The sequence below is a fragment of the Ischnura elegans genome, chromosome 5 (genome assembly GCF_921293095.1).
Source record: "Ischnura elegans chromosome 5, ioIscEleg1.1, whole genome shotgun sequence".
In the NCBI taxonomy this organism is placed as follows: Eukaryota; Metazoa; Arthropoda; class Insecta; order Odonata; family Coenagrionidae; genus Ischnura; species Ischnura elegans.
Window position 1 is genome coordinate 8,280,223 of NC_060250.1, and position 27,860 is coordinate 8,308,082.

General features: G+C 39.1%; 1 protein-coding gene across 1 annotated transcript in view; it reads left to right on the plus strand.

Moving 5' to 3' along the window:
• The first annotated feature begins 3,780 nt into the window (after positions 1-3,780).
• Positions 3,781-27,860, plus strand: part of LOC124158481 (alkaline phosphatase-like) — a 72,316-nt gene continuing 48,236 nt past the window's right edge. Inside the window, exons 1-2 of the mRNA XM_046533605.1 lie at positions 3,781-4,012; positions 27,084-27,158. Of these exons, the coding sequence (XP_046389561.1) occupies positions 3,895-4,012; positions 27,084-27,158 (193 nt within the window). The 5' untranslated portion in view covers positions 3,781-3,894. The remainder of the gene's footprint in view (positions 4,013-27,083; positions 27,159-27,860) is intronic.

The following is a 27,860-nucleotide window of genomic DNA, read 5'->3' on the forward strand; positions in this document are numbered from 1 at the left end:
CAAACAATTTGTCATCATCAAAGTACATATTTAGCCAATTGAGTCGTCATAAGAAACACTCTACACTAAAAAAAGTACCAAGACTATAATGGTGTAATCAAATAATTATAATTTTTGAGCAATGAAACTCCCAATTGCAGGCCCTGACTCATATTTTCTCATTTTCACGCTTTCTTAGTTATGAGGGGAGGGTCATGGCAACCCCAAAAATCCCTCCTGGATAAGCCCATGGTGTAGAAGAGAGAGAGAGGGAGAGAGAAAAGCTGGAAATGATGGATGGAGGGGAGGACAAGAGATGAAGAGGATGAAGGAAGCCTAAAAGGGGGCATGTTGAGGAGACACTTTGGGAGGAGACGACTGCCAATTGGCACTATACCAGGTGATGACGGCTGTCTATTTCTCATCCCTTGAGTGACAACTCGCAAGAGATTTCGGGAGAGAAACGGTCCCTATCTCCGTTCCATTCCATTAATACCTCTTCAAATGCAATAGAAGAAGCCGTTATACTCGATGCGTAGGTATACTACTTGAAGCCATTGGGGTTATCCTGCATTTCCGAGTTTGGGTCCAAATTCTGATGATGTCACACACTTACCCAAATAGGGGCATTGCTAGGAAGTTCAATAAGTGTCTGCCTTTGTTGAGCGACTAACGGCTCACTTAAATAACTCACTTCCACGGGAACGATTCATTTCCATCGTATCATTTAAATTCCTCGCATTTATAACAAATATTGGCCGAATCAGGATTGCCTACGCATTGAAATGTTACTCACGTGAAAAAATTACAATGCGACGCATTATTTTTTATCAATTGTCATCGAAAATATTCAAGACTAATACTGTTGTGCGTGAATTTTTACGCAATTTGAATATTTATGAGGGTTAAAAAAATGCCCCTCAAACACTCACAATGTCAGTGATTCGACCCGAATTTTGGCGTGGATACTAAGGTGAAAATAGAGGGGCAGTTCCATTTGTGATGGAACTATGCAATGGGATATTTCGATAAACTTGTAAAATACAAAAAATGACAAAACTTCTAACTCTGCATGATCAAAAAACATTTATGAAGGTTATATTCATATACGGAAATAAAATTAATTATCGAAATACCTTCTAAATATGGCCAAAATTAACATGTGACGAAATTACTGTCACGTCAACCTCCTACGTGTAATGACTTCAAACATATTCAAACCTCTGTGAATCTAAGTGTAACCATAGAGTAAGTATAGAGTTGAGTGTAGACTTACTCTAAGAATATACCTAATCTATGGTTTAACTTGAAAACTTTTAATAAGGCTCTGAATAATGTTTCGAATACCGATTCCATAAAATTCAATCATTAAGCTGTTCATTTATCAAGATAAAATATTTCCAGCATAAATGCTAATTTGAGAGAAAAAGTTGACATTTTCATGGAAATGCCCAGAACTCACTTCAGACTAAGGCAAAGGGTTAGTGTGTGCTAGACATTCAGGAGAGGGGGAAGATCTATTTCTTGCGTCGCGTCGTCTGACACTTCGAAGATTCGTATTTATTTTGTCCGACGGCTTCACTAGGGATTTCAACCTAGGGACCCACATATTAGAATGTACCTATATAGCTCTAGCCACTATACTAAAACATTTTTCCCCGCAAGTCTGGGGCTTATTTTTGCGTGACCTCTAATTTCACCAATCAAAACAGACCTCGGGGTAGAATCCATGAGTGAGTGATGGCAACAAAAACTGGCATCGTACGCAAATACGATGTTTTTATTTATTATCCTATTTTTTTTGTTTGTCAGTGAGTTCTGCCTGCCAGAGTTTCGCTTGGCTTTTGCGAGTCAGATAATCACGTACGCTTCATTGAGGGAGGGGATGAGGTAGAGGGGGAGGAGAGGAGTGGGTGGGGGAGGATGTTACGTGATGCGATTGCCCCTCAATGTAAGTGCGCTAAGAAGCAGACCTATGACAGACACAGAGAGGGAGTGCATATTTTGCTATTGTTTTTTTTAATTAAAGTATTCCACGGGTTACAGGGTAGATTTGACTCGAACATTTTGCAAATCACCTCTCCTCCACTCTTGGACTTCCCCCTTCAACTCAAAATAAGGCCTACTTACTCCCTTTCAATCTATCTAAAAATCCTATTATCTTCCTTCATCGCCCTCGTTTACTGTACCCCCCAAAACTGTTTTCAATATCCTCTCCCAGCTAAGTACTCGCTCCATCCACACCTTCTGTCTCCTCCGTATCTCATCTAAAGGTTGCCTCTCCTCACCCACCATGTCCAGCGCTTCGTCGTTCCTCCTTTTCTCCGTCCACTTCACCTTCTCCATTCTTCTCCACACCCACATCTCGAACGCACATATATAGTCTTTTCTCGTCCATACTTCCGCACCGTAAGGAGCTTCATTCAAGGTCAGACCTTTAATTGCCATAGCAATGTTGAGCAGGTGAAGTTAGTGAGTTGAGACGTGAGCTGGTGGTGCAGTGAAAGTATCTGCCATTAGTACATATATTCATCCAATTGAGCCGTCATAGGAAACACCCTCGACTAAAATAGTGCTATGAAACAATAAAATGGTTCTGAAAGCTGTTGGATTTTAATTTGATTAGGTTACGTACCCTGGTTCACAAGGCCTATTGACGTAAATTAAATACGAAAAACCAATCATGTCTTTTAGGCCAACGTTACTTTTGAGCGGAGCTCATCACAAGCCTCTTTTAGAAACGTCTTACTTGTGGTAGATAACCATGTTCATGATTCAAAGTGAACTGGGAGATGGACTGAGGAACAGCAGGAAAGTGGAGGCAGGAATGTTCCCAAAAGTTGGATATATGTATTGGAAGAGCATTTTTAGTTCTGCGAGAACGTGCTTTTTGCGTACTTATTCTTCGCAGTTATCATTTTAGGATTATTTATAATCGTTTAGGCCGATGGGAAAAAAATATTTTTCGTGATTATGAAGTTGCGTCACGGCGCTAAGTTTTGCGTTGGGGTTGAATTGCTCATAAGGATGCGATCATCTTTTTTATCCACATGTTAGGCTGATTTTTTCGGGCATACTTAGTCAATATTCGGTTGGAGTAATTTCAGCCTCTCGTACCAGAATCATCTCATAACTCTTTTATGAGCGTCTCGTGGATTTATTGAGGGAGTTGATGACGTTCACGTTTCAAGGAAGGTGAGCGGTGGATCAGGTGGGAGGGGGAATGTGGAGTGAGGAGGAGGGATAAGTGCCCCCCCTTAAGGGGCGTGCATGCATGTGGTGTAGACCTCAGAGATCTCCACGGGCTGCGAGAAGAGAAATTGCAGAGATTTTTAAGCAAGCTTTGCAATTATAATAATATTAGTACTTTGCAAAATTATTAAAAGAGAGCTTGTTAATGCAGGATAAAAAAACATTTTTCATAGTGATTTTATTAATTGAATATTAATTAAATTGTGCCGCAACGCTTAGTTTCGTATGCAAATTATACTTGCGATCATTTATTAATTTTAACAAAATTCAAGCGCTGTCAGTCGCTAATGATGTCAGACGGATACGACGAACCATCACGAATTATTTAGGCTGATGCGATTTCGTAATTGAAGCTCATCACAAATCTCTTTCGAACAAGTCTTTGTTATTCAGATAATAACGTTCTCGTCTCCAAGTGAGGTGGGAAGTGGATTGAGCGAGGATCAGCTGGGAGGTTGGGGGGGGGGGTGAGTTTGGAGGTGGGGGAGAGGTGGAGGGGGTGTCCCAAGGTGGTGGTTTGTGAGTGTGTCCAAGAGGAGAGTGGAGAAGAGAGAGAGAGAGAGTCAGTTCGCATCCAACCTTCGAGAGCGGCGGACGACGACATCCAAGACGCGAGTGAGCAGTGAGAAACGTGTAGAGCCACAATCCGATTCACCGCCAGCCATGGGCATCCCATCCACATCGCTCCGTCCCTGCTTCGCGGTCGCCCTGCTCCTGCTCGCGCTGCTGCTGGCCACGGACGCCAGACCCAACGACCCCATGGACCCACTCCTAATCAACGGTACGTAGGGGAGACACGCGCTAACACTCCCTCGGGAGTTGGATTGTTACATTTAACTATCTCACCCATTTTACGGCCTCCCTTCGCCATTCTAAGTTTTGCGCGTGAATATTGCGATAGGGAAGTCTCCAGAGGGGCCGGCGAATGTGCGCGCATTTAAATGGGTCGACGAAAGTCGCCACTCGCGTCCATGACGATCAGAGTGATCCGAATTGCGCAGACAAACAAACTATCATCATGACTGTAAAATTTTAGGTTTTCCCGGCGTATAGATTGATGAAAAATTGATTGTTCACCCGGTGGGTATCCCGAGAAAATTTTCGGCATATAATCATGACTGTTTACCGAAATTTATACAATTGATGGTGCGATCTTTAAAGTTCGTAACTGTTCAATGTTATTGGACACGATTCCAAGTAACATTTGCAAATATGGAATACGATGAATTTCTCTGCGCTCATTTATGAAAAAAAAATGAAAATGCGACCGAAGTGGCAATGTATATAAAGGGGCGGATGAGGGCCACCTTTACGAAGTATCTTTGGTTATTATGGCCATGGGGAAAATGGAGAAAGGACTATCGTGGAACCATCGGACTGTGAGTTCGAACCTTCCGCAGTGAGGCAAAAAATAGCGATCGGTGCGTTATTAGCGGAATTAATCAGCGACGCTCCGTAAAAAGCTTTTTAAACGCTGTTCGTACGATTGCAAAAGAAAAAAGTAACGCTAAGATTCAGAGAAGAGGTTAGGTACCGCTTGTATTCATCTTTGTAGAGTAACAGTTTTTTTCCGGCATTGCAGCATCGATGTAGTGAACGGGTGTAAAATTCAATTTCAATTAAAATAAAAATCAATTTCTCCGTGCTCTTCATCGATCTAAAGAAGCCAGCAGCAATGCCGGCGAAACTGTTGAACACACGTGGTACCTAGCCTCTCCGTTGAATCTTCATCACACATACCGCGAAAGCCTACGCATGGGTGGCGCTAAGATGTTCGAGAATCACGGTTTACCCTCCCCAAGCATGGCAGAAGAGCGCTTAGTCCACACTGCGTTCGACGAAAGATAAAAAGAAAAATCACGTAAGAAGTGCTTTCCAACGGCACGAGGAGCGTACATAGTTTATGGCACGAATAATTATTGCAATAGGCAATGTGGTTACTTCAGTCGGTAACTAAATGTGATGTCACCCACCGCGCATTTAAAGGGATTTGCAAAAGTCGCATTTGTCGTCTCTGACAGCTGAGCGATTTATTCTACATCTATATAATACCCTGCAAGCCACCTCTAGGGTGTTTGGCAGGGGCTATTTCTTGGGGAAGGAACATATTATAGTAGCTAAGTAGTGATATAGCATGTAAAATTATTAACTTTTCATTCATGTTCCAAGCGAGTGTAAATTTTCTAATGCGCCTTCCCTAAGTGACAGCAGGAATCAAAGCTTCAACGGAACGGACGAACTGAGCCATCTTCTGTGAATTGGAAAAAAAGAGATTTCGGGCCTTGGGTGTTTGACCGCATGGATACACGTTTTTTGCCGGCTGATATTCACAAACCCTCTAATCACATATTTGAATCAAGATAGATTTGGATATCATTACGAGATTCGATAAGCGAGCGTGGTCGACTACGTTGAGAATTGAACAGAAGTGGCGGCTGCCCGAGAGGTCTTTGGTTCACATCCCGAGTGAGGCCTTCGAGCGTTCCGAAACGAAGCCCTGAAAATGCGAGTCGAACCAAGGAAATTCCCTGAAATGTATGCATGACGTCCACACATACTCCCGTGTTCAGTTCGAGAATGAACTCTAACTTCACACATTAACAAAATGAAAGTTACTGCCAATTTCCCTCAATTATATTTTTTCAAGCTCCCGGATTCAATATGTTTTGCATCATTTTAAGTAGCAGAAAAACCTTTATTATATCTGAAGATAAAATGTATTAAAACCGGGAAAGTAAACCAGGGCCAAGTCTCCACATCGAAGAAGTCATTTTATTTCGTCGATAAACTGGATTTCGACTTAAGATTCTCTCTGCCTTACAACATTTGGACATAATGTTTTGATGGAAAGATAGCGGCAATTGTCCTGACGTGACTAAAAATATCACCATCTTGATATATCACTCGATATAATTATGTTCCAGAAATTTTGAAAGACCCATGCTTCTTCCAACTTCAGGGATACAGCCAAAACCCACGCACAGAGAGCGAAAATAAAAAAAAGCTTCACAAAACTTTATCTCCGTTATTATTTAACGTAGATCCACGAGTATCTCAATATTTTACGATTATTACCTCCTAAATCCGAATCTAATGTTAAATTTGCTGTACACCAATCAGGAGCTTCTCTAAAACAAAATGGCGGAAACAGTAAAATACCCTTCCTTAAATATTAAAAGTGCTGAATGTGACATAGTAATAATTAAGTATTATATTTCTACAAGTAATATCAATGGGTTAAAAACATCGACACATAACCGTGAAAAACTTTTCCGAGATACATCGATAGGCGATATCGATACAATATCCCATATAGTAAGATATTTTATCAATGTATTCCACTGAAATTATATAAGTATTTTTTTATTGTTTTCATCATGATTTAAAACATATTTCTGTATTTGAATAATTACATTTAAATAACATACGTATGAATAAATTAAGGTCATCGTCATCTGAATCGAATGAGGATGAACGGACTCAAGGCTTGTGTTTGAGCTTTTAATTCGCGGGCGAATTATTAGAAGACTCTCGATGAAGCAAACATTCCCAAGCATTAAAAACACCCTTGCATTAGGCAACACTATTGCTCCACAAATACGCAGCAGGGATCGTTGTACACTGTATTTTATATCTATGGTAAAACACTGAAATAAACGCTTAAAGTTTTTATGCCAATATGGAAAAATTCTACTCCAGAACACTTTAATTTTCGGATTTTATTCGAAGGTTAAAGATTGATGAAGACCTGAGTACAAGGAAAAGGCAAGGAATTTTTCAAAATCTTAACTATAAAACAAACATGAAATTTTAATATGGATTAAATACATTGGTGTTGTCCGTAAAATATGCATAAAAATTAAGCAGCCTATGTTAAAACACAAAGCAAAAATACGTTTCAACCCACTAAAATTATTATAGAAATCCTTAACGCGTTCCTGCCGACGCCTAACTACATACGGTTATTAATGCATAAATGTATACAGTGGCAAAATTATAGGATGATAAAAATGTAAATAACTTTCGGTGCCCTGGAAACCAGTTGGCATTGCGTGACATAAGGATTGCTTACTGATCAGAGACCATGAATCGTTTTAACCCATCTTTGCCCTGTATAATTGATCTAATTACTGAGAGTACATACCTGAGAGGTCTGATAAAGGTCACTCCCGTTGAAGCTTGAATTTTGTTGAAACTATGGACGCATTTTCATCAGTTTTCAAAAAAGTCCACAGCGTAGTGATGAGGCGGAAGCGATCCATTTATTATTATTGTATAAAATCGCGAGGAATAGCATTTAAAAGTAATGATTTAAAAAGATTATACCAATAAGAATATGAATTTCGGCAAAAGCAGCACTAATTATGGCTCAAGTTTTCGCTGAATTCGGATCGCTGTACCCGCCCGCGAGGCGAGGTGCGACTTCTGTGAACCTATTTAGGTGGTCGGTGTGTGGAAACGTTTCTAAGAGGCCGACTGAAGAATCCTACGCAGTAAAACTCGTGGATCGATCACTGAGGACCGAAATCATTTGTCAATTGCGATGAGTATCGCTGAGTGAGCCCCAATTTTTTAAAAGGCCGCATCGGAGCTGGTCGCCTTTCTTACTTAGGAGGGAAAAACGACCTCATGGATTTATTTTCTCCGAGCATTCGATTCGCCGCTAAATTTAGTTGTGTTTTTCCAACCAACTGTTTCTGCGACGCTGTCGAGTGTGTCGCTGGCCAAACGGTTTTCGCAACATCCAACGGGAAAGTTTAAGAGTCGTCGGAAAGGAATGATGTAAGGTGGACGCGGCGTATTTTTCACATAAGGGTTGACCTTCAACACACTCTAGCGGCACATCTGTCTAACTCTTTTAACGGTGAAAAATAGGCTATTTTAGCCCACCATAGTATTGCAATCGTAATATTGGTTTGATTGTGATGGGCTGCTCTTGATAACCTTTTAGTCTACAACGAAATGTGTCTTTTGCCAATTAATCGAGTGAAAAATTGTGCTCTTTCTCTTTTGAATATAATCAAACAATAATCAGAACCATGACGATTTAGAATAGAATGGCAATAAGTAATGTTAACGGTCTCATTAATTTCCGTTAAAATTACTTCCGCTAATTGAAGTCCGTTACTTTCGACACATGAATACTATCGTAGTCTTTGCGTTCCATCCCATGTGTTTCCCAATGTTGGCAGATAAAAGTTAACACACGGTAGCTACTTATTGTGAGTTTTCGTATCGATATCTAAGATATGCCATCCTACATTACAGTGAATAAAAACATGTAAAAACTACTGCTGATATCTAAACCTTAGAAAAGTTCACAAAGTAGTAAAATACATAACAAGTTTCCGATTAGCATGACTTCAACACGTAATAAAAAAATTCTAAACAGCAATGCAATACTAGAATACACCCGAGGATAACATGTGAATAAATGAAGAGGCACAGCAAATCATTCTCCGCTCGCACCTCAGGTTTTGGATCAAACTTTTATCTTTCGTTTTCTTTAGTATTTATAATTAAATTTCTTATTACATAAGAATTTTCGACCATGAAATCCGTATGACGATAAATAAATTTAAATTAAAGAATAATAATAAATTACCTACAAACTTCTTTACATATTTAACTTTAATGGATAAGTTTAATTTAGGATTAAATTAGATCTGCTTTACTGAGAAGTTAAGCTGTTGAGCAAAATGTTAATGAACGATTAACGTTTTTCTGCCTAGCCCCACATGCTTATATTCCTTCAACCAAGGTCTTGTAATACTTACTGTTAGTATTAGCTTTTCCGTTATTTCTTCAGTCGCCCGTTTAATCATTTTTCCATGAATACGATGGTGGTATCATAACAAAGCTATTGTTTTTAGATGCTGATTTATATCGCGATCACTCTTTCCCTGATGTCTTCTGGTTTCATCGCTTATCGTTGGGGATAAACAAATATAATCAACGCTAATTTCTCCTGCCATTATCATAAATATTACTGCAATTTTGCTTTTAACTTTATTGTCTTGGCAATTAAAAATAAGCTCAATTGGCTACATATGAACAAGTGACATCATTAATGGAGTCAGTAATGGCAGATGGTATTCATGTAAGCTTTTTCTTTATATTATTCCTCACATTGAAGCCACCTCCAATATGACCTGCGATCATTTTCCAATAGCACATCAAGCAGAATTGAGAAAATGCGGGTTTTTCATTCAGAAAATTTAGGAAACTGCTGTGACACCACTAATCTCTTTACTATTCACAGATTTCTAACATAAGTACAAATCTGCGGCAGTAGTTTATAAAAGACGAGCAACCAAGAGCAAAAAAAACAGATCTCTTGGTATACGATTTTAAAATTTAAGCCGTAGCATATTGGGCTGTATAATAAGTGTTTTTCCTTCACTGTACGCCAATTACAGAGAAATATTTTTTGTAAAATCCTCGAGTACTTAGAAACTTTTACTATCTCAGGTTTACCAAGCTGATGTTTTTCAAAATAACTTTGGACACGGTACCGAATACAATTTATTCAACTTTAATGTAAAGCAAATACGAAGTATAATCGAAAAACTTTTCTCAGCAATAAACAAAATGGTGAGAAATAAAGAAAAATGCTCGGAAACAATGGAATTCATTGGAAGAAACTATAAAAAACATCAATTATATTTACCATAAATAATTATAAACCATGGACAGCAATTCTATTCTTTCACAAGTTTTGGCCGTATTCGCGAAAGCAATGTGGGCTGAATTACGCAAAAGCGGATAATATGTAGAGCATCTCAAGAAATTGCCGCTATAGATGTTAAAATATTTTATCATAAGCCATCGGAAAACAATAAGTCGAAATCGCCATCGAAGGGTTTGGTAAAAGGGGTAATTCGTGGGGGCAAATGAATCGAAAAAGTCGAATAGCGGAAGCGCACACCTTTGTGGCCTTGACACGATTCCTGTTTCTTCGAATGCATGCCAAACGGGGTCGAGAGTGGACAATCGAGAAGGTCACGAATAAGCTCTGACCTCAACAAAGCAATGGTCACAGTACGGGAAGACGCCATGAGAATCCGAAACGAAGTCGCAATACGAGTGACAATGGGCCCATCACCAATTCAATTCGATTATAAGAGAGTTTAAAAATAAAGGGACACGTATTTTTTCGCTTTTCGATTTGTCGTCTGCTTATCGACCAATCCGCGGCGGAATATCGAAGGCCTTCAGCATTTCAGGCAGGCAGACAAGGATCGTGACGTCACGAACTCATGCCGAGTGGTTCACTCTCTTCTCTGCAAGTCCTCGGCCTCCTACTGCATCGGCCTCGCGTCATTCATCACTGTTTACGCTCTTCAGACGGATTCTTTACCCCCATAAAAGTTCCTCCCTGAGTGAGAAAGTAAACAAGAGCTCAAATTACGTCATCAACTCATGAACAGTGGGTAGCAGCTATCGCGTTTTCTTGCTTTAACCTTACGATATCACACGTCATCAATAATACTGGAATTATTCTGACGCAGCTCGCCCACCGGCTAGTCTTTTAACAACTACACAATTCTTCTGCTATACATTCCCCATCACCTGCTCAATGTATCTCTAAGAAACGTTTAATGAGTATTTTTCACATGATAACTTATATTTCCCCGTTCCTCCTACCGATGTCATTCAATGAACTACGATTCCTCGTCTAAGAAAAAGATCTCGTAATAGACAGGACCCAATTTTACATCTTTTCATAAAACGTCATGTGTCTAATTATAAATCATTATTCATAACTTGAACTTAATACCATTAATTATCGTTCCTATTCACCAAGAATTCTACACCAAGTCAGCCTCGGTGGCGGAGAGCCTTTTCTAGGAAATGGGTGTTTGCTATCGCTCCACGTTAGATTCTCCCGCTATAAATTCCTTGGAAGTGCTGTTTGCGGGGAATAGGCGAAGATAAATCAATAAAATAACTAAGAGCCACATACTTCAGTTCGTTTCTTTGATAAACTGAAAAATCAAATAAGATTGAAGTTCCATTATAAATTATAATAGTCTATAGGATGTATTACACAATGAAAGATTTTGAACGAAGATATGACAGTTTTCTATTTTGCGTACGTCATTCAGTATTACTCTTATTAATGCATATCAATTAACGAATAATACAAATTAAATCCAAACTTCTTTGCATGTTTAAAATTCATGGATGAGTTTAATTTAAAAGTAACTTAGATCTGTTGTGCTTAAAAGTTAAATTGTTTAGCAAAATAGTAACTAAGTAAATGAACGATTAACGTTTTTCTGCTAAGACCGGAATGCATCTATATCTTCACCTAGGGCCTATTAATACTTATTTTAAGCATACTTATTGCTTTTATGCTATTTTTTTCAGTCACCCGTTCGATGGTTTTTCCGTAATTACGATGGTGGTATAGCTATAATATTATTGTTTTTAGGCGCTGGTTTATATCGCGATCTCTCTCTTTATGATGTCTTCCGGTTTTCTAGAAGGTTTGGTCATATTGAATAAATAATATCAACCAATATTTATTTCTCCTACCATTGGATTCATAAAACTGTCACAATTATCTTTTTAAATGTATAAAATGTCATTGAAAATGCCAATTGAGTTCAACGCATATTGAGTAATAATAAAATTGATTGAAACGACAGTTTTTTTCGTGCACTGATTGTGAATCCGATGGTCGCTTTATTTCCCTGAAGGTGGGTGGCTTCGATCAAAACTATAACGTAGGCAGATGAAATTATCGTTCATAATTAAACGACCAAGCTCCGATAAAAGCAGACAACATTAAACCGTTTACGTTTGGAGCAATAGAAGTTGATTATTTTAATCGCTGTATGAGAAGCTTATGCTTAAAGTAAGAATTGTTTTGCAAACTGCTAACGCAACGAAAGGAAGGTATACTCCTAAAACTGCGCAAGTGAAAACGGAAATTCCGTCGCGAGAAGAAAACAGCTGGATAAACTTAACGCTACTGTAAATATTATTTTGTCTCTGAAAGTGGAAGAGCTAAGGAGATAAATGCATATTGATGAGAGAGGCAACAGAAATATGCTCGGATTGGTTATTTATAACGGATGTAAAGTGTCGCAATTATCATCATGTTTTAAATGCAGTATAAATAATCATTTGAAGCATATTTCTGTTACATTCATCAAAAAAGCAATATCTCCTCACAACACTTACCCTTGAGAAAAACATAATATTTACAGTCGTGTTAAGAGAAATATGCTCAAAATGACAGTTTTTAACGAATCTAAATATCCCTGAAATTATTTCCACGAGGAACTGTGAGCCTAGTCGGTAGCGTTTGGCTGCTGATCGCAGGCCTGAGTTTAAATCCCATGTGCACCGTTAGCACACAAATAAAAAATCCCCGTGGGTGGTATATGCAAAGGAATCACTCCCCCCGCTCCTTCCCTGAATGTGTGATATGCACACGCCTTAGCCACAGCTCACGCCAGCAACAGGCGCGAGCACTGTATTGTGCATTGCACACGCTTGTGCCTAAGTCTGGGGTGAGCTCTAACCTCACCTATCCAAACCTACCCTCGGGTCAAATTACTGAGTGAATGAGGGGTTATATGGTGCCGGACGAGAAAAGCCTTTTCTCTAGAATTCAAACATCCGCGTCTAACTCTGCAGATGATCCTGTGACACACAATTGAAACTTGTTTCTTTTTTTGTTAAATGTTTTCGCAATGCTTTTGTCTGTTACGTCCGCCACAAACCAGCAATTTTATAACTGACATGTCATAGCTGACCTTGGGAGAGTGGACGGAGTTGTCAACCATGAACTTTCAGAGCGGTATATACCGCCAGCGTCTCGCTCAACACATAACATCGATATTAATTCAACATCACTGCCAAGAGCCTTTAACTCGACTGATTGCTATTATACCAGCAATAAATTTAATTATTCTTTTACACCTAATAATGACAAGATGGTGGTGAAATAGAAGAAACAGGTGTGAAATAGAAGAAAAATGCAGGTGTGAAAAGATTAACCGACAGAATTACACTGCAGTGTTCCGCGACGTCTAGTATCCGCGTCCATCTTCCGGGTATACTCACGTCGCGTCGGTTGACTTTTAGCGACAACAGCTTCGCTCCCTGCCTTGGAGACGTCTTCAGGTCGAGTCGCGACGTATAATCACATTCGTCAAAAACACTTTTTTATCGAAAAATGTAATTTCGGGTATTTAGTGTTCGCGAAAAAGCGTCATAATTAGAAAATGCCCTCATTTCAAATTGGAAATGAGGATGATCGAATCAGGACACCACAAATTGACAGGTGATTGAATGAAGGTTTGGAGGTTGAATCGGTCGAAGCCATCGCATCGGTGCGAATGCGGGAGATACTGGTTCGATTCACAATCGATATCAATTATTTTTTATCAATGGAATTCTTTTTCCTCAAACTATCGCCGAATCAAAGATTATTTTTACTTCTCGTGAGACGTACACAATAAACTTTGATATCAGCACAATCTTCATGCATCGATAATCCGCAAAAAAATAATCCCCTTCAGACTTACATTTCGTTATGCAAGTGGCGAAATTTATCCTCATTTATAAATCGAAAACTCTCCCATCTCAAGGCTTTTTATCGAATGAAATCGTCCAGTGAACCTATTCTTTAAGATAACGGACCTTGAACAGGAAAAAAAACTGTTTGATAATGTCGACAAGGAATGAGGAAACTGGATAAGTGACGATGAATTTGAAGCGTCACAAAAGAATTCACACCCGAGGAAGAGGTTATTCACGGGGATTAGTCGCGAATAATGCACGATTTGAAATAAAAAATACTTCGAAAAAATCAACACGAGCGATTAAAAGGACTGACAGAGATTAAAAGTAAGATTTGGGGAATGATTATTTGAAGGTTTGTCGGCAGGAGTCATCACTTGGGAATAAATGCATAGTGTTTATTTTGTTGAAAAGCAGATACAACGGATCAAATAACGTATACATGGGCCTGTACAAATATAATCCAAAGCAGGATTGATGGTGAAGACAATAGCTGTGATTCAATGTTATCATGTATATGGTCTTAAGACGTGCTACACAGCAGATCATGCCTCAAGCGACGAGCTGAAAAAACTATTTTCAAGGTGACGGTATCTTTGATCGGCGCTAAAAGAGGAATTACCTTAGCAACAACCAAATTTTTGATTATTTTTGGGTACCTGTTCCACTACAATGTGTTACGCTCAAACCAAAGCGCGTTGAAAAATCAGGGCGCAATAATGGAACAGAAATGGAAGATTTTAACATGAAGAGAAAAGCGTTATCAATCAGTTTGGATCTAGAGCTGAGGAAGAGACTGACGAAATGCTATGTGTGGAGTTTTGTGTTGTATGGATGCGAAACGTGGATCTGGGGAAGAAAAGATAGGGATAGGATGAACGCCTTTGAGATGCGGGTGTGGAGGATGCCGGAGAAAGTGAAATGGGTGCAAAAAGTGAGGGATGAGGAGCTGTGATGGATAAAGGGTTGGGGAGGAAAGAATACTACTCAGAACTGTAACGAAGAGAAAGGGGAATTGGAAAGAGCATATTTTGAGAGGTAGGGGGATTTTGAATACAGAAGTCGAGGGAACAGTGAAATGAGAAAAGAGAAGAGGAAGAAGAAGGCTGAAGAAGGCACGTTCCGGGACTTCAGAATATCGTCCGGAGCATAGAATGCCTTATTGGAAGCTTAGATTATTGCTTTTGTTTCTACTTAATTTACTGCTTCTTCCGTTAGTAATATTGCAATATATAAAACCTATAGTCCTCCAAATAGGATGATAGTGGAGAGACAAAAGAATATGGAGGGCGCTTCGCAAGGGCTCCTGCCGATGAAGGAGGATTGGCCGAAAACTAAAAGGATTTCATCGAACACGCAGAACCAACAGAGAAGACTGCCATAAAGGCCTCACTCAGCATTTTATTGAATGCACGCTACAAAATGAGTAATTATCAACAACGAAAGTGATTTCGATACTGTCATAAGTTAACCATTGCACCGACCTCGATTATGAGATTAGGGAGACGAAGTGAGATTAGGAAGAAGGTATAAGGAAAGGTGTATGGAGGAGGCTTTGGACAGAAGGGGACAACTTTGGTGTTTGGGACAGTTGCGAGTGAAAGGTAGAAAACCAGCTTATGATGGCTGTAATGGTCAACAATCCTGAGAATGTGCAGAGGGATTTAAGGAATATACTCATGCACCGTCGCGTGTGTGTCTATCTCTGTAGGCTTAAACAGTTTCGCCGGCTTTGCAGCTGACTTCTTCAGGTCGATGAAGAGCAGAGAGATGAATCTTCACACACATACCGCGAAAGACAACTCAAGGAATCCTTGAATTGGTTTTACTCAGATATCCACTCAAGTCTCCAGATCTTCTCTCACTTTCGCATTCATTCCCTTCCACATTCCTCTATGCCAGTTCCATATATTTTATACGAAGCCTTCCTTTTCCATTCTTGCCATTCACATGTCCCCCCAACGGTCGTCCTCACCAGGCTATCATGTCTCACGATATGACCTATTAAGGATTTGTCCCTTCTCCTTAGAGTTTTCAGAGGGTCTCTCTTCACTCCTACTCTTCTAAGGACTGCCTCATCGCTCAATCGGTCTATACATTTAATTTTCACCATTCTTCTGCAGCACCACATTTGGAATGCCTCCTACCTTCATTTATCCGCCACTGTCATCACCCTTGCGTCACTGCATTGGACAAGTATTCTTTAGCAGTAAGTTCTGACGAATTCTTTCCTTACTTCTCTACTTAAATGACCTCATGTAAGAAAACTCAACTCCTCAAATCCTTATCAACAAGAGGTAATCAAAATAGATAGCAAGCACTTATCAAAATAGTTTAAATTATGATCGAAAGTGAGAATTGCGCCTGTCAGAAGCATTGTTCTCGAACACAGGCTTATTCTGGACATCAGTATGCACGGTCTATTGATACTGATGTGGCTGCTTAGTTACTCTTAGATGGCGGATTTCAACGATGCTTCATACTGCCAGCGTGTATAAATGTCTTCGTCAACGTTGCTTAAGGCCAATTCGCAGGAGCTCGTATGAGAATATTAATGCATTTACTGTTAAATTGTTATTTTATTTAAGGACCACCTGCACTTCTGTTTATACTAGTTTTAAAAATACCACATGAAGAGATTTTCGCATGCATAGACGTCTCAGACGATGATGTGAGACAGTTTCAAGAGCCTCCATGAACGATATCCCATTTTCCCGTAATATGGCGTATGCTACGTATTACTAAACTGTTCAATTGTTTTAATTTATCTCATGTATTTATTCATATCTTCAGTCAAATATTAGAAAATTAACATTAAATCCTAAGCCAATACGCTGAAATTTACAGCCATTGATTACCTTTACGGAGGGTAATTTACTTCCACCAAAGAACACTAAACAGGAAAAATACAGACATTCTGGAGTGGATTCGTAACTATGGAATGAACATTTTTGAGTCACAACCATTTTGTTACGAGGGTCACTTTACGATCGAGTGAGTTTTGCCATTTGAAAGACTTCTCCGACACGAGTAACTTTTTTTTAAAAGCAGTGGATAAGGTAATGCCTTCCGCGTCAACTCTAAATTATCAGCGATAAAATAGATATAATCGAGGTTATTTTAAGACACTTATGTTATCAGCATTTTCGCACAATGCTGTGCCAAGGGAGAAGATGTCATGGCTTCAAAAACTCAGGTATTTCCCTCGCGATGCGCCACGCGATGTACCAGTTGTGGACGGATAATTGATACTCAGGAGTTTCTCAGATACGTCACTTTTACTTTTTCAGCTGAACACCGATTCTTTTAGTCCTGATTTGGCAATGGATTCTCCTCCTAGGTCTAACTGATGAGCGACTAAGCGTAAATATTCGAAGGGGAAGATGCCGAAAGAATTGAGTTCATATCATTGTAGGAAAATGCATCTCTAATTATTACTTTCTTACTTAACGCGATCAGTCCCAGTGGACCGCGCAATGTCAAAACAAAGGCCATCTCCAGTCTTATATTCTTCATCTGGCCTCACACTTCCATCAAATCATATTCCTGGGCTTCCATTTTTTGCACATCGTATATTAATTGCCGGCCTCGGTAGCGCCGGGGTAAAGTCCCCGACTGCCAACCTAGAGGTCGCGGGTTCGAATCCCGCCTGGGTGGCTTGACTACCATCCAGGGCATGGATGTTTGTGAATGTCCAACAAGTTAATTGTAAGAGAGGATAATGCTGTCCTAAATTCGCTTGTATAATAAAGACAAATTATTATTATTATTATTATTAATATGTTTTCATCCACATTTTCTTCGGTCTTCCTATTGGTCTTTTTCCCTCCGCGACCATACCATTTGATAATTTAAGATATATATTTCATTGTTCATCCATTCCAAATGTACAAACCAATACATTCCCCTGCTTTTTAAAAATCCCACTAATTGTCCTCGTAGTGTTCTTGATAGCGCTGTTTTCTACATTCTCCTGATAATTCGTCTGTTGTGGACCATATATTTTCCTAAGCACCCATGTCTCAAAAACTAATAGTTTTTTCAATTCTTGTTTTCCTTGTGCAACCGACCAGCTGTGGCAACCATGAAGAACTACAGGCGGAATTAGTGACTTGTGGTCTAGTCTCATTTTACGTTCTCTCGACACGTTCCTGGACTTCAGAATATCGTTCAGAGCATAGAATGCCTTATTGGAAGCTTACATTCTTGTTTTTGTTTCTACTTAATTAACTGCTTCTTCCGATAGTAATATTGAAATACATAAAACCTCCCCTTTCAGCCCTTGGTGAAGAGTATAGTCCTCCAAATAGAATGATGGTGGAGAGACAAAAGAATATGGAGGACGCTTCGTAAGGGCTCCTGGCCGAAAACTAAAAGGATTTCATCGAACACGCAGAATCAACAGAGGAGACTGCCATAAAGTCCTCACTCAGAATTTTTGTGATTGTACGCTACACAATGAATAATTATCAACACCGAAAGTGATTTCGACAGTGTCATAGTTTAACCGATGCACCGACCTCGATTATGAGACCACAGAATAAAAGCCATGGTCGGTGGTAATCAATATTCGGTGGAACGTTCAGAGGGGGAAATGTTTTTTCGCTGAAACTAATCTTTCCCTTCATCAAGTAAACTCACTGATTAAATTGAGATTTCGAATCTCAGTGGCACTATTAAGTTAAATTCGGTATTCTGAGATAACCAGAAGGTTTTTATGACCACAATGCTGGGAAAGAGTCAAGGTCTCCATAAGATCATACCTGAAATAGAAATTGTACTATTCCGCCACCTATTGCCATCATCAAACAACACTCGGTTACAAAACCTGAAGCGAAATGATGCGGAGTCGAACTCAAACGGCAAGAGACTCTGAGACTACTCACTTTTATATCCTTCAGTGGATTTTCTTTCGCAAATCTCAGTTGCGGTTGGCCCAGTGACCCTTCAATGTTTGGCTACGCACCTGAGTTGCCTTCTGGGTCAGCCCACTCGTGGTTTTCGCGCTTCATTGCGATTCAGCGGTGAAGTGAGTGCGCTAGTGGTCCGTTCCCATGGATGCCTCACGGCCGTGATCCGGAGACAAAAGAAGTCCGGAAATGCCATTGACACTTTTCCGACACCTTATCAGAGTCTTTTTCGAAAACTGTAGCATTATTAAAATGTACTCGTAGAATTTTAGCTTTTTTTAGAATTTCGCCAAAGACTGGATTATGGGTTTGCAATAATAAAAGAAGTTTCTTAATGTTTTCAGTAGGCTTAGGAAAAAAGTAGTATTGCTTTGATCCGTGTTTTGAATGAATATTTACGATTGGTTGCTACGGTAAATTTATACCGATGAAATGGAAGAAAGAAGAATACATTTGGAGTAAAAAATACAAAAATCATAAGAAACCGAAAAGCGTTGAAAGTTTTAATAAAATAATTAAATACAGAATTTCTTTTTCCTCACAATGAGGCGAATGTACACGCTGTACCTACTACATCTACATCTATATTATACTCCGCAAGCCCTCTAAAAGGTGTGTGGCAGGGGGTGTTAGGACACCAGCCGTTTACAGCAAAAAAAAAGAAAAAAAAGAAGTACTCTAACGAGGTTGGTACTAGCGTTTATTAAAGTCCTTTATGGTTCGGGGGAAAAACGAATTCCCATATCTATCCGTTCGGCAAAACACCTCTCTTAATTTATCGCTTCTATCGGACCTAGAGATATAGTGTGGCTCTAATATTATGTTCTCTGTGTCGCTCTTAAAGATATCCATTCTCGATTGTTCAAGCAATCTAAGCCTAGCGCGCAGCCTCCGAGTCTCCAATGGCTCCCAGCCTAATTCGCTTAACATCTGGGTAACGCTGTCTGTACGCCCGTAGCAGTTTTTGACGAAACGCGCAGCCTTCCTTTGTATTTTATTCAGTTCGCGGATTAAGTCTTTCTGCACCGGATCCCATACGCTCGCTGCATATTCAAGGTGCGGTCGGACGAGAGCGAAATAGCACCTTTCTTTCACTTTCTCATCCGAAAATCTTCCCACAATACGCTTGACGAATCCTAATTTCTTCAGGGCTATGCCGCAAATATTCTTTATATGTGTTCCCCACGTGAGGTTCGAGGTTATCGTAACTCCCAGGTATTTCACTTCGTCTGTTGCCTTTATGTTAATACCATCCACTGCATAAACATGGTTAGAATTGGACGAATTCCGCAAGAAATGTAACGCCATGCATTTGCTCAGATTAAGTTCGAGTCCCCACTCTTGGCTCCACAAATGAACGTTGTTTAGGTCAGATGATAGAATTTCATAGTCGGAGTGATCACTAATTTCGCGATAGATGACAGCGTCGTCAGCAAATAAGCGTATTTTACTGCTAATGCGGGGGCAGAGATCATTAATGTATATAATGAACAACAGGAGCCCGATTACGCTTCCTTGTGGAACACCTGATGTAACTTTTACAACATCGGAGCTAATTCCGTCAAGAACAACTTTTTGTTTACGATCTCTGAGAAAGTCGCGTATCCAGTTTAAAACTGTCTCGTTTAATCCGCATGGCTGTAATTTGTATAAAAGTTTGTTGTGTGGTACAGTGTCGAAAGCTTTCTTAAAATCTAGAAATAGTGCGTCAACTTGTCTTTTTGATTCACCAGATTTTAAAACGTCGTGAAGAAAGAGCGCGAGCTGAGTTTCGCATGATCTACCTTTTCGGAATCCGTGCTGACAGTCATGGAGGAAGTTACGTCTGTCCAAGAAAGACATGATATTGCTAACGATGATATGCTCGAGTATCTTGCCTATAATCGATGTTAATGAAATCGGACGGTAGTTCCCTGGGTCATGTATGTTTCCCTTTTTGAATATGGGTGTAACGCTTGCAATTTTCCAGTCTGGCGGTAACTTCCCTTCGGAGAGTGACTTCTTGAATATGATCTCTAAGTAAGGTGCGATCTGTGGAGCTAACTCCTTGAGGACACGCGCGGGGATTCCCTCCGCACCCGGAGATTTACTATTCTTAATCGATTGTAGTTGTTTAGTTATCCCATCACGTTGTATAGATATTTCTTCCATCGATTCTACTATTAGGCAGAAGTAAATTAAAAGAGGAAAAGAAACAGTTTTCTCAATGGGCCAATACAATTAATATAAAATAAATAATAATAAAATAAAATAATTTCAATAAAATAATATAATTTCAATAAATTAATATAATTTCAATAAAATAATATAATTTCAATAAATTAATATAATTTCAATAAAATAAATTCTGATGACAAAATCTTACTGATAACTTCAGGCTTGACTTAGTGAAACCTCTCCATATTGGAAATAAAGGAGTAAAACTTTGTCAGATTCACCATTACATCAAGATGTAAGTACGTTTCGAAACCCGTGTCGTGCCCACATTAATATAATAGTGAACCTCACAAAGTTTTACTCCTTTATTTCTAATGAAAAAGTTAATATTAATGAGGTAACAACTTTCCCTCAAATAATTTATCACAAAATCCTTACTTATTGCACCAGTAAATTGACACTAGGAATATATCATGAAAATTTGATGGCTGTACCTTGAGTAATTTCGGCTTTGCATTGATAAGTGAATTAATCAGTAAGTCAGAACATCTTCGGCGCTTATTATATAAGATTCTCGATTATTCACATAATTGATTTTTATCGATTCTGTTGGACCTGGAAATATAGTGGGGTTCTAACATGTCGCTCTCAAATATATATATTCTTAATTGCTCGAAGCATAGCGCGAAGCCTCCGAGTCTCCAGTGGCTCCCAGCCTAATTCGTTTATCATCTGCGCAACGCAGCCGGTAGCGGATTACAGGCAATGAAAAGAATGAGGCTCTTATGGTCGCCTAACCTTAGATTCTCTCACAGTTATTTATTATTATTTTTTTAATTTTCAACCGAGTGGGTCAAGTTCACTGATTCTAGCTTCACTCTCTCTCTCTGTCGCATACATATCTAGCAGTCACCATTGTCCATATAATCGCCCGCCGTCGCCGTCAGATACTAATAGTCGACTCACGCATAGTGGAGTGAGTCAAGGTCACGGCCGCAGACAGTCAGCCGGGATAAACATGAAGGCGAAGGGGAGAGAATGATGCTAACAGTGGAAACACAAAATTAAAAGGATATGGATTTGGTTCGAGCAGAGAAGAGAGCGTTCATTCCTTATATGAGGAGATTTTTGCGATGTTTGGACCCCTCGTCCCCCCTCGGTGAGATATTGATCTCACTATTAGTATCTCACGTGAATTTTTCAAAATGCATCTTTTCAGTGTAGGTAAATGTGCTAATTTACGCTTCATTGCGATGGATTTATAAAAAAAAACAATTTGTTTAATAATTTTTATTTGAGATTAGTTAATATTAGTACTTGCCATTGCTAAGATCCTAGGTGTAGAATCACATTTTACACTGTTCCTTGCGGAAAAAAATGACGTGATACTTGTCAGGACCCCCTCCCCTCTTCCCACGTGAGATTGTGCGAGAATCGGCTTTGATGGTTCGAGGCGTCACTTTGTGGAATTTATTCATAATGAATGAAAATTGAACTTTGTGTTTCCACATAAATATTTATTCAATCACCAATAAATCATAAATCAATATGTGATTGAATAAATATTCATGTGGAAAAACAAAGTTCAATTTTCATTCATTGAGAATCGGCCCCCCTCCCCCTGAAAGCCTCACGTAATTAATGGATGACCCGAAGAGGGCGTCTACTTATCTATAAACCCATCTAGGTATCGATTGAAGAACCCTGAGTAACTGAAGGAGGTGGGAGAAAAATTTTTAATGCCGCCGAGAATAATAATGGTTACATCGGCTTCCGCGGGTGGCTGTATGAGAAGATAAAGGCCCTCCGGGATTGACTTATAATGTTGATCCATTTCTTCAGACGACAGGGTTGCAGTCGGATGTTTAGGAAACTAATTTGCCTGCTGCTCAACTCGGAAACCTGAACAAGTGCAATAGAGGACACACTGTGTATCCAAAGAAATGGAATAACGCGGACTCAAGCCCGGAATATCTTTATTATTTTACAAATTATTATTATTATTATTTAAAAAATTCTTAAAATTCGACTATGAGGTCGGGTGGTAACTTACAACACAGAAATATACATGAATTACAACATTAAAAAAGTGAAAATGCTAAAAGAAGTACCTATACAAAAAGGCCATCACTATACAATTTTTTCTGTCAAATCATAGAAATCCGAGTAATTGGGAAGGTGCTCTAATATTTCCTCGGGTAAATCATTCCAGTCCTCTATCCTTCGATGAAGGATGGAAAATGTTCACGTATGTAAGAGCTCTGGTGTCCGCATTAGCCTACTCTAAACGAAATGCCCTAAGGGGACCATGGCTTATGTCCCATCCAACGGACTGAGCGCTGAACTTCGATTGCCCTCCACGAAGCAAGCGAAAAGCGATCGGCCATTATCTGCGAATGTGATGCTACAGTCGGAATTCGAACCCAGAACCATTAGGTGGATGGCTGCCCCATTGTAGAAAACCAAAGATGATAGTTCATTTCATCATCATGCAAGCGAAACTAGTAGGTTTTATTCAATAAAATTTGTAATGTTTTCGGATGCGAGGGAATTGACAACAAATTAAGAGAATAGAAGCATCACCCTAGCATCCTACGAAGCAAATTTCAGGCCACTTGCCACCACACCTATCCGAACCCGCCCTTCAGTAGACGTGAATGATGCCTCCCTGGAATTGCGGTCATTATGTGATGATACGATTGGAGACAAAGCGGATTCGTTAAAACTCCTGGAATAATTAGTTCCATGCCCTTCAAGTATGCGAACATCCTTAGCATCTTAATTAACAGTAAGGATGCGACTGCGCTGAGAATTAAAAAGCCTTTTGACGAAAGAGACACGAACCCAGAATGAAGAGGAGACGGAAAGGCTGCGAATTTGTCGGCGAAATAAAGTGTAAATCTAAAGGATTTGTTTCAGTGTGCACTTATATGGACAGAAGACTTTGACTGAACGCAGGAAATCGCTCAAGTCAGATCAAGTAATTAATTATTACGTGCGCAGTAATCGATAAATCGTCACCAGGAGTATCTGTGAAAGGATACGGGCCAAGGCAGGTGAATTCAATAGGAAAACTCGTGATGTTAAATTTTTGACATTTTCATCGATTTTTATTCAACACCAATGTAATATCTAGTTCAGTATTACGTGAAAATCTGGTTCGGGAAGATTTAAACATTGCTAGGTAGTTAACGGACGGTCGCCGAAAGTGCACGAGTAGGTACCGAATGTTTTCTAGACGTAGCTTTCGTCGATAAAAATTTATTCCAGTCAAAATTAATTTATGAGGGAATATTTATTCGAAGCCATCACATAAAGCATTGATAACGTTAATCACAATATTCCCGGACCCTGACAAAAAAAGCATGAATACCACTCAGCTCAAACAGCTTAACTTCACGCGATCACTTTCACAAAGATTCGATTTTCGGCCGCTCGATGTCAGACCTTTCCGTTGGGATTGTATGAATTCTTTTCCGAGCTCTATTCGGATCGAAATGCAAAAGAAAGAAAGAAAGGAGGAGGCCGCATGTGCGCTGATCGATTTACGCAAATCTCTTTCTTCTACCGAATGACTTTCTCCCTTTTTCTTCGGGGGCGGACGGAAGCAATTCAAACATGGAGAGTATTATTTTGAGAACTGCGTTCTATTTCATTGAGGGCGACCCACTAACACGCGCTATTCTCGGAAGCGCAATTGATTATTCAGCTCGCCTCTTGAATTCCTACCAGCACTCTAGCGGGCCTCCACTTTCGCGGAATATATTATCACGCCATCTTTCCGATGAAGAATTCGTTCATCTAGGCCGATCGATGAAAATTGTCCGAAATAAAATAGTTGGCTTCCATTACGACTATAAAATTTTTAGCGCTTTTTCAAATCGGTGTGTTAAAAATCAATACAGCTGCCACTGAGAGCTGGGTCTTCCGTGAGCTGAGAGCTTCCGTGGGGAAGATTAGTCTCGCTTCGTGAAAGTTTCACGGGTTTCCAACCGGGTAGATGTCCAGGCCTTCAGGACATCTACTGCCCAGAAACACCACTACCAAGACGTAAACCCATGAAACCTTCGTTACACACAACACTCCGGGGTAACCAGCCGAGGTAAAAATGAAAACAAAGCCCTCGCAACAATTTTATGCATTTGAAAGTTATCCGTTGAAGTTAAAAATGAAAAAAAAAGATACTAGGTCATTCTTATCACTTTATGCTACTTAAAATTTATATTATCAGCGGGTTTCGTGGTCAAATGTACCCATTCATTAATCTGCATAACTTAGAGAATGTATAATTGTACGCCTTAGACATGGAGTTTCACAGTTATTTACTAACAAGTTATCATATGGCATTCCATATAGCTCGGAACAAAAGTAAAGGATTTAAATAACAGAAGATAATGTCGAGGAAGTCAGTAAGATAATAGATAAGTTAACACTTATTTGGATCTAACTTAAAAGTTAAATCGATTAGCAATATGTTAACTTCGTTAATGAACGAATTACGGATTAAATTTTTTGCGCCGAGCCCAGTTGATGTGTGACATTTCTAAAAATTCGCGGGGGAGAAATGGGGACATGCTCAAATCACTTTGAGTGTAATCATTTGCCCCTAAATGGGGATTGGCACGGGGTGAGTTTCATATTACGCCATGAAGGAAGAATTATGAAATGTAGCGAAAACTTTGATTTACGCAAACAAAGTCAAACTGAATACGGAGTGATTTGCCGACACCATAGCTCCTTATTATTATTCATGGCTATTTATGGATATTTTTCCTTAAAATCAACTCTTCCTTGTAAAATATGTGACTGTTGCCATGAATAGTTCTTTTATTTATGTTGCGCCACGCCACCTATCTATCCAAATCCACCTAAATCTATCCAAAGGCTACACTGTCTAAATGCACTTAGGTCCCAACAAAGCCGTACACAGAACATGACTACTTATTAACTTGAGGCCATATCAATTGGCAGAGTTTTCGAAAAAATTATTTTCTCGGTAGATGAGACATATTCCTTAATAGATTTGCATTACTTTTTTCTCTAAATTACGTTTTTATGTTGGTTACATGGAATATGTTAGTAAGCTTAGTCATCTACTCTAAGTACTTCTAGATTTCTTATATTTATTTTTCGTCTCGACATGTTGTTATGATGCTGTTATTATACGATTTCCTCACAGAGAACTTGCATTTACAAAACACAAATGGCCTCAGCATCACAGATATATACAAAGTCATCAGAGTTAAATTAACTGCATGACTTCGCAGTAGATTACGAAACGGGTGACTTGGATTACGGAGGTCAGGACGAGACACGATTTACAGTTGTTATATTAATGAAAATAAAAAAAAACACCTCATTTACTTATGCTTGATGGATTTTTTTTACCATCAAATATGGGCTTGCGATGCTAAAATTCCCGGAAAAAATAAAATTCGAATGTGCGCATAGTAGGTACCTGGCTCTAACGGCAGGGACAGAAAAAGCACAGGAAAAATGTTGATGTGTATGAATGAATTAAATTTATATAAGCTCTCAGTGTCTCAATAAGAGCAAATACAGATACAAATAGCAATTTTTGCTCAAACAATAAAAATATAAATATACCAGGCACAATTATTTTGGTGAAGGGAAGCAAAAAAATTACACCGAAGTAGAATTACATAAAGCACGTGATGAGGGCTTACAGTTATCATCAAGAGGAAGACATAACTCAGAAATAAAAATTATCCAGGTAATATGTAACTTGAAAGTACCATAAAAATAAATTTCATTTAATTTGCTAACAGAGCTAATAATTAAATATTTTTTTACGATATTAGATGAGAGGAATTTTAAAATAGAAAACGGCATTCGTGTTCAATTGTGAGAATGGTCTGAAATAATGTTTTATACCATAAGAATCATGAAAATAATAAAATTCAGACACTTCACGATTAATTTAGAGTTATTAGCACATGAATGCTGTAATTGAAGAACATATTTTAAGTTAAGTTTTGCATTAAAACGACGCTCCGGTCCGCTCATTTATCCAAAAAAGTTTAATTAAAAACATTATTGAATTATTCAAATTTTTAGTACCCCACTGTATAGGATATGTAAAATATTCTTTGACCTTTAAAATTTTTTCGTTCCATCGTTCTGTGCTGTTTTTGTTTGTAATACATAAGCATCTCTTACTATGTAAATATAAAATGGTTCAGCAATAGCAACAATCTAACTTTTCGTATCATTTTTCCCCGGCAGACGACTACAGAATGCACCCCAAGATCTCTCAACCGAGGAAGAGAAGCATCCCGACCAATGGAAGGGATGAAGATGGTAAGTAAACGATCTCAATCCTCTTCATACATTCGAGACGTGCGTTACATGCGAATTTGCATTCGCTAAATTATAGAGTGGGGAGGGAACAAAAACTGCCAAATTCAATTATTAAAAGAAGAAACGCAGTGATTGGTCGCCTCTTACGTCACTCCAAGTGAACGACGACCTTAACGAGAGGAGTGGCAGAGAGCCGTGCTGGAAAATGCATTCCAAGAATAGCTCATTGTGCTAAAATGCCACAGAGAAAAAAAAATATTCTCTTTCGAATCCGGGTTAAGGCGAATGATTTTTTTCTACATGGAATTTTTCGCGCAAAAGGGTCGTTTCCTTCATCAAAGAAAACGAAAGGCGAACTGCGATTCGTTACCCACCATTAGTGTATTCATAATATACAAATTATTTGGTTTTAGAAATACCGGTTTAGGCGAATGGCAATGGTCATTTGAAAAAGGCCAGATTGGCGCCCATGCGATGCCACTCCACGTGACATCACAGGGACCTAGTTTCTATACGAGTAGATAAAAGTAATACATCGTCTGAGGTTACCAATGCATGCATGAGCCACAGAGCTCAGGGAAACATGTCTTAATAATCACCTATTCAAACTGGCTAAGGTCGGAAAGTTTTCTTCGTTTGATAAGGTATTAATAATCCTTACTTAAGCCAAACGCTACCAGCTAGCATGGTACTCTGCTACCT